This window comes from Cynoglossus semilaevis, chromosome 5 (genome assembly GCF_000523025.1).
Source record: "Cynoglossus semilaevis isolate Cse_v1.0 chromosome 5, Cse_v1.0, whole genome shotgun sequence".
Lineage (NCBI taxonomy): Eukaryota > Metazoa > Chordata > Actinopteri > Pleuronectiformes > Cynoglossidae > Cynoglossus > Cynoglossus semilaevis.
The window spans coordinates 6,784,701-6,792,520 of record NC_024311.1 but is presented as its reverse complement, the minus strand read 5'-3'; the positions used below and the strand labels follow the sequence as shown (position 1 = coordinate 6,792,520).

The 7,820-nt window shown below is 44.9% G+C and overlaps 1 protein-coding gene and 1 non-coding gene across 2 annotated transcripts in view; one reads left to right on the top strand and one right to left on the bottom strand.

The window, feature by feature from the left end:
• Positions 1-393: 393 nt before the first annotated feature.
• Positions 394-466, bottom strand: trnam-cau (transfer RNA methionine (anticodon CAU)). Its single transcript has one exon. It is a non-coding gene; the product is annotated as a tRNA-Met (tRNA).
• A 1,151-nt stretch (positions 467-1,617) lies between these two features.
• Positions 1,618-7,820, top strand: part of dmxl2 (Dmx-like 2) — a 27,460-nt gene continuing 21,257 nt past the window's right edge. Inside the window, exons 1-8 of the mRNA XM_008310174.2 lie at positions 1,618-1,846; positions 1,892-2,209; positions 5,519-5,644; positions 5,806-5,877; positions 5,992-6,070; positions 6,275-6,419; positions 7,266-7,332; positions 7,419-7,591. Of these exons, the coding sequence (XP_008308396.1) occupies positions 2,123-2,209; positions 5,519-5,644; positions 5,806-5,877; positions 5,992-6,070; positions 6,275-6,419; positions 7,266-7,332; positions 7,419-7,591 (749 nt within the window). The 5' untranslated portion in view covers positions 1,618-1,846; positions 1,892-2,122. The remainder of the gene's footprint in view (positions 1,847-1,891; positions 2,210-5,518; positions 5,645-5,805; positions 5,878-5,991; positions 6,071-6,274; positions 6,420-7,265; positions 7,333-7,418; positions 7,592-7,820) is intronic.

Below are 7,820 nucleotides of genomic sequence, written 5' to 3'. Positions count from 1 at the left end.
TGTGTATCTTAGCTAATACACACAGTCATCAGTGTAAACACACCGAGCAAACAGAAGGGATGAGGATAACATGTATTTTATTGACCAAATACCACAAAAGTACGTGTTTTTTTTTCTGTATTTCAATATGATATTTGAAAAAAATTGAATTGATGAAAATCTTTAACAGCTCTGAGCCTCTGTCTGTTTCTCATTTGTGTAGCTACCGGCTGCCACCTAGTGGAATAATATTGAATTATTCTGCCTGTCACTGTGACACAGACGGATGAAGACAGTATTTTGCAGTAAATATATAAGTTGTTAAATCAGAATTCCACAGGTTTGGGGTAAAAGTCAGTGAAATAATCGATTGATCACAAACACCGTGACCAGATCGCTGAGGGAAAAAATTGCTGCCCCGTGTGAGGCTCGAACTCACGACCTTCAAATTATGAGACTGACGCGCTGCCTACTGCGCCAACGAGGCCCTTGAGAGTTCGTGTGCGCGCGCGCCCGTGTGTGCGGGGGGGGGGGGGGGGTCGCCTCCCGATTCTTCGTATACTTGTATTTCTGTGGACATTGAATATATATATGAACGTTCTTCTTGTTCTCAGTGTGTGACAGGAAGATTGTTCACAATTAATCACGATTGATTGTGAAAAATCAACATTTGTAAATATGACAAGGAATGCTTGTTTTTAAATGTATTGCTGGAACAGAAAGACTCCATGGATGTAAGAGAGTTTCACCTGCTGTGACTGATCCAAATGCTGGAATTATTTTATTTTTGGATTAGGGTTCAGAATAATAAGAGTGGTTTAAATTGACTTTTCTAATAAATAATTTGATGATATTTATCTTTATATGGTTTGTTGAATGACCTGTTTATTTGTTTATTATTGGACTGTTTACCTCAGTGTGAAGTCTGACTCGTGCAGTTCATCTCCACTGGTACTGTTTATGTGTCTGTGTCACATTCTCTCCAGGCGACTGCCTCACAATTTCCTGTCCTGGGTGTGGGGTGGGGGGCGTGTGTGTGTGTGTGTTCTTTATTAAACCCTGTAAACCAGAGTGGAACATGGACTGAAGAAGGTCACACTAACACTTCACCCATGGAACATGGACTGAAGAAGGTCACACTTCACCCTCTGTCTGTGGGAGGCCAGAGTCAGTGGACGTCAGTACAGGACGGTGGCGACGCCATGATAATGATCATTATTGGGTGTTTGTCACCTGTGTGTGTATCAAACCTGTCTTTGGCTACCTTTGGTCCGTGACTCAAGATGTTTGGTAACAAACATGTTTAGTAACAAAGGTCATGAAGGTCAAGCTGCAGTTACAGGCTGTTGATGATCATCCTCTGCTTTTCTACATGTTGCAAAAACCACTCAAGTATATGAATATACTGTATGTACACAGTACACCCACCTTGAATATTTGCATTGTACTGTATATCTGATGAAGGGCAACGAGAAAGATATATTAAGTCTACATTAACAGAATAAAGGACTTTTCATTTGGGTTTATCTGTATTATTATTATTATTATTAATTTATTATTATTATTATAGTATTTTTGTTACGTTACAGTATTCACGGTTACCAGTATCACTTCACTGCTGTTCGTTCTCATCTCCTCGTTTTGTAATTTTGCGTGAGTTTTTTTCGATCTGATGCAAATTCTAGATGACATGGATCTATAACCATTCTGTCGTGCCTTGGAAAACGTCGTGGACGCGCATCTCAGCTGGGCTCGCCGCAGAGATCCTCCTGCTGCCTCCGCTCCCACGATTCATCCAGAGGATGGTGCTGACAGCCAGAGGCGGCGGGCGTCTAGTTTTACATGATTGAATCAATGACAGGACCAGGTGAGAGCAGCACAGCACGGCACGGCTCAGGAGCAGCACGGACAGGTGAGAGCAGCACAGCACGGCACGGCACGGCTCAGGAGCAGCAACAGCCTCCCGTTCACCGAGGAGTTCGTTCGTCACCGCCGAGGGGCCGAGGACGACGCTAGCAGCTTTACTGATGGAATCCCGGGTCCATGCTAGACGAAGAAACCGACAGGGTGGACTCGTTATAAATAATTAAAATACATAAATAAATAACCAACACAACCCTTTGCTGCTGACATAAGAAGAAACATGCATCTGCATCAGGTGCTGACGGGAGCTGTGAACCCCGGAGACTGCTGCTACTCAGTGGGGAGCGTCAACGACATTTCCTTCACGGTGAGAGGCTGTATTTTGGTGTTATTTATCTCCGGTGACTGAAATTGGAGCTAGCGCTTGACTAGCTGGACAGTTAGCAGAAACCTAGCTAGTCGAGCTAACGCTCCATTGGCTGTGAACAGTAAAGGCTAAAGGGCTAACGTGCTAACCCTACTGCCGCACCGAAGGTCCACTGACAGCCAGTGTCTTATTTAAAGCCTGGCTTCACTCCCAGTGGCAGTCAGACATTACCGAACCAGTCACCGGGGCTAAGTGTTCATCTCATCTGTCTTTTACCGTATCGTTGTATCAGGTTATATTAACGCTAGCTACCCAAATGACCTTTAGCTACTCCGAATTACTGCAAGGGAATCCCTTTGCGCAGTTACAACAATACTGTGGGATATTTGCGAAGGGCCACACGTTTCGGTGACATTTTTCAGCACATACGGCATCTGACTGCAAACAAGGGCTTTTAGGGGGAGAATAAATGGGGGCGTCATATTGTGAATCCCACTGTGGTTTTTGAGATTTTAGATCGCTGCAAATTAGCGTTAAATCCTCTTGGATTATTAGCCTCCTGTCATCCCAGCATCAGATGCGCCAGGCGTGACGTAAAGAGCCATATAAGGAGATAATGTCCCAGTCAGCGTTAGTCCGACATGTAACGTGATATTTCCTGGTAAATCCAGACCACATGGTGAACCAGCGGTTAGTGCTGTTGCCTCACAGCAATAAGGTCACTCAGTCACTTTTATATATACTTGTCAGGTTCCGTTCTTTGTGGTCTGCACCAGTTCTTGTTCCCCTCTGCATTGAGATGATACAGCAGTAATAAGACAATAACCATATCTGACGAATCAAAAACTAGATCTTTGACCCTCATCTGCTTCATTAGCCCTTTTTCAATCCACTTCTGGCAGCAGCAGTTTTCCTCCTGTGCGTCCAGAAATGTTCTTTTCTGGACTTCAGATTGACCTTCATCGACTAACTTCTTGATTGTGTCAGGTCCCATTAAAGATAACATGTACTCTTACATGCATTGATTGTTCTCACAGACCTAATCAGAAGAAGACCAGCTTTCTGTGATCACCACAGATTAGAGTCCACCTGTGAATATCATTCAGGATAGTAGTACTACAGTGACAGTCTGAACTCATCTGTCTCTCTCTTTCTGTCTTTACAACCGTCATTGTCTTCTGTGCCGCCCTCACATACTTTTCTGCCACTGCTGACTTCCTCTCCTGATACTCTGTCACATTTTAACATAGTAAACAAACTCTACCCTTCCTGAAAGTACTAGTACTCTGTCAGGACATGAAATTAACCTCCTTCTCTTTGACTTCCATGTTGTGTCTTAGTCTTGCATTAAAAAACGATTTAATATTCCTTGATAATTTATCGGCGTACCAATAGTTTCTCACACCTCTAACAGTTATGATGGCAATTTGTTTGTCTGTGTTTATGCTTGTGTGTGTGCTGGGGTTAAGTTGGCTTTTGCCCCATAGAGAGAGGCTCACACTGTAGTCAAACTGCTGAAGCAGAGGAAACAGGAAGTCAGACTTGTCCTGACAACCACATATTTGACCATTCCTAGAGTTTAACTCTGAATTTTTTTTTAATGTTATTTTGTTTTATTTTGCGCTGATAAAAGTCTTTAAAGAGAACAGAAGCAGTTAAAACTGAACAGACAAACCTTCACCATCTGTCTCTGCTTTAAAACAACAACACTGCAGAATTCATCAGTGTACAGCCTGGTCTGATGGTTCAGGTCCAGGTCAGTGTCTCCTCCTGCAGAGATGGATGAGAACAGGTCTTTAAAAATACACTTTTATCATTATGTCATTATAATATCTTTATGCCCATTACATCATTTAATGGGAATACAAACACGAGTGTGCTAGCTGGTAGATTACCTCAGGTGCCCACTACATTGCTGGGTCATATCAGATCAACAGCCTCTGACTGGCTGAGGCCGGTCTTGAAGGCTGCCACAGGGCATCGGTTTCTGTGCCTGGTGTTTCTTTCTGTGTCTGATGGCTACAATGTCCGAGGCAGTTACAGTCACACCAGCTGCACTCCCCCTATGGGTATGTTCACAATGTGAACCAGTAGAGGTTTAGTCCGGGTTTTGATTCCCAGAGGAACCACATATGCCTGTCTGTGTCAGTTGACGGTTCACTCAAAGTTTATTCACTGTGAACCATAGGCCTGTTTAATTGAACACAATGCTGATGTACAGTCAGGAATTGAAGAAAGCCAGACATCGGGGGAGCTGGGGTTGGATGACACTTTGACATCTCGTTCTATCTGTTGACCAACTCTTTCAACTATCTGTTGTTTCGTCCAGTATTTGTGTTTATTTATATTTGTGATGAATCACCCTGCTCCGGCACAGAAGTCAGAAGTCATGTTCCGTTGTGCAATAGTTGGACCACATGTGACACGATGACAATGTTCAGACTGAGGTGGCTTTGACCAAAACACCGGTTATGTATAAGATTTACAAGCACTGATGAAAGTGGCCGGGTCGTTTCATCTACGATTTACAAGAACGTTATTTTCAGGTGCTTTCACTGTCGCAGCGAAATGAAACACGACGGGCCGTCGTATTACTGTGGACCAAAAACAAAATGACTCCCCCTGAAAGACACACACACAGGAGGAAACCACAGCGTGGACTTCAGTTGTTACGACACAGTAACTGCTGCAGTTGGTTTTTTAAAAGGTCAAGGCAGGAAACATCCAAACGGTTTGTTCTGCAGGAGCAGCGCTGGTCTGCTGTATCAATTATTGACAGCAACCAGAGAGGAGCAGATCAGGGTTTTCTGACTGTTATGTAGCCTGTGTCCAGTGGCTGCCCAGACTGCAGTCCTGCTGCAGAGACCAGGACAGTGCTGCCGTTGTCCTCTGACTGATAACACTGTCCTGAAGCGTCATGTTGTCCAGGTGTGTCAGGTGACCAAGCCTTAGATCCACTCACGTTCACTGTTTGTGTTGATACAGCTAAACAAACATGATCAGACGTGACAATGTTCAACCTCAGCTGACGTGACTCGGAGCCTGGTCACATGATCGTGTTTGGATTTAATGAGTGGAGAAGTGAATCTGTCACTGTGTTCCTCTTAGCCAGTTTCACTATCACAGCACAAAACTGCACACACGTGTGTATGTATATATATGTATATATACATATACATATATATACATACATATACCATATGTACACATACTGTATATGCACACACATAAATAGAAACATATATACATGTGATATATTATATATGACTAAATTCCTATAATTCCATTTGAACGTGTTTGTGTTTCCAGGCGTACGGCTCCGGCTGTGACGTGGTGATCTTGGCCAGTGATTTTGACTGTGTGCAGATCATCCCTGGAGCTCAGAATGGGAACATACAGGTGGGCTGTGTGGAGTGCTCCCACCAGCTTGGCAGGGTGAGTGCATTCCCACTCCTCACTCCTCACACCTACAAACACTTTATGGCAGGGTGAGTGCATTCCCACTCCTCACACCTACAAACACTTTATTTCTTCTTCTTCTTCTGGTGTTCAGCCACAGCCTGCTGCTCCTGTTCAACTTGTTGTTTTTTTTGCAGATCGCTGCGTCCTACGGAAACACAGTCTGCATCTTTGAACCCCTCTCCACCAAACTAAACACACGGCACAAGGTGAGAATGAGCGCTGCACTTTGGACGCGCTGCCGACCACCAGGCGGCGTCTGAACGTCCCACATGTGCGTCATTAACATTGCATGGTTTGTGTCGCTCTTCTGTCACTAACAGCAGCTTAACTATCAGTGGCAAAAGACAGGGCAGTTCTTCCTGGATGCCATCACCTACAACCTGGCCTGGGACCCTCAAGGTACAGCTGAGCTTTCTGTGTCTTAACACCACTGACCGGTTTAATGAGTAGAGTTCACACTTAGCTGCAGCGCCCCCTAGCCCCCCACACCTCCCCTCTGAGTTTGTATGAAATGTAGTGTGTTATGTAGGTGTGTGCGTGCGGCCTACTTTATCTTCTCAGTGGCAGATGGAGAGGACTGAGGTGGTGCTTGTGTGTCCTCAGGGAACCGTATCCTAGCAGCCACGGAGAGGCTCCAGCTCTGGGCTCCTCCGCTGGCAGATGCCCTGCTGGAGGAGGAGGATGGGCAGGCCGCTGAGGAGAAGCCCCACCCTGTCCTCAGTGACTGGAACTGTGTCTGGCAGTGCAAGTAGGTTGTCAAAGCAAAACACAGTGGAGTTTTGGATTTAAAAGGAAGTGAAAGCTAAAAAAATTTAAAAAATCATTCTCGCAGATGAATTAGAAACGTGCTGGTGACGTCAGGGGAGTTTTAAAATTTCAGTTCATTCTGTTACCGCTTTCCTACTGGAACATGTGAAACCACTCTTTAAAAGATCATGAATTTTCATCTTTTTTAACCCATGACCTCTGACAGGAAGTACAGGGCCACGAACCACAGGAAGGAACCAAAGAAGGACTGTGTTTATTTAGTTTTTATTGTTTCTTTATTTTTCATGAATTAATGTATTTTTTGTGTTTCTGTCTTCTCATTTCATTGTGTTATTAATAGTTTACTGCTGTTCAGTTGTGTTGAGGAGAGGGTGTTAATACAAGACCAGGGCAATAATGGCTGTTCTGTTCTGTTCTATTCTATGTAAAACAACTGGAGGCTACACACACAGTCCCTAATGCAGTGGTTTCCATCGGTTTCCCCCCTTTTTTCCCCCCCCCCCCCCCCCCATCGACACATTCACAGCTATTGCTTCAAAACTCCACTGAACGTCATCAAAATTACGAATTATAATAATTTGATCGACTCAGTGTCACTGCGGTAACTCCGCGTCCCCCACTTTGGGAACCACTGCTTCATTGAAAGGCTGTGTGCGTCATTGTTGTTGTTGGAGCCCGTGCTGAAGCCTGTGTTTACGACCCGACATTTGATACTCGCTGTGTAATTGTCATCTGATGACACGTGTCCAGGAAAGTCATTACACGGAGGACAACAGCAGGACAACAGCTGCTGCTACTACAGTTGTTTGTGTTTCTGTTCCTCCAGAACCGCTTCGTCTGTCCACATCGCTAAGTGGTCTCCTGACGGCGAGTATTTTGCGACAGTGGGAAAGGTACGACATCACTGGAACTTTGGTTAAAAAGTTTCTCAACAGCTGCACCACCTGTGGTAACAGCATTTGTTCATCAACCTTCACAGGATGACTGTTTACTCAAAGTGTGGTACCCGACCACGGCCTGGCGTTCGGCCGTCGTTGTCCAGGACCCCTATGATAAAAAGCCCCCTAGTGTTCACTTCTCATTTGTTTACCTGGCTCATCCTCGCTCCGTCACTGGTATGTCGTGGAGGAAGACCAGCAAGTACATGACCAAGTAAGAACACCGTACTTCCTACTTTTTTGTAGGGGTGAGGGAGGTCGTGGGGGTTATTTCATATGAGAAGAAACTGGATGTTTTAAACATGAACCTTGTTTTTCCAGGGGTTCTGTGTGCAATGTGATGCTGACGTCCTGCGAGGACGGTGTGTGTCGGCTGTGGTCAGAGACCCTGCTCCCAGAGGACAGCCTGCTGGGGGGCCAGATTTCTGAGAACACACACTCTT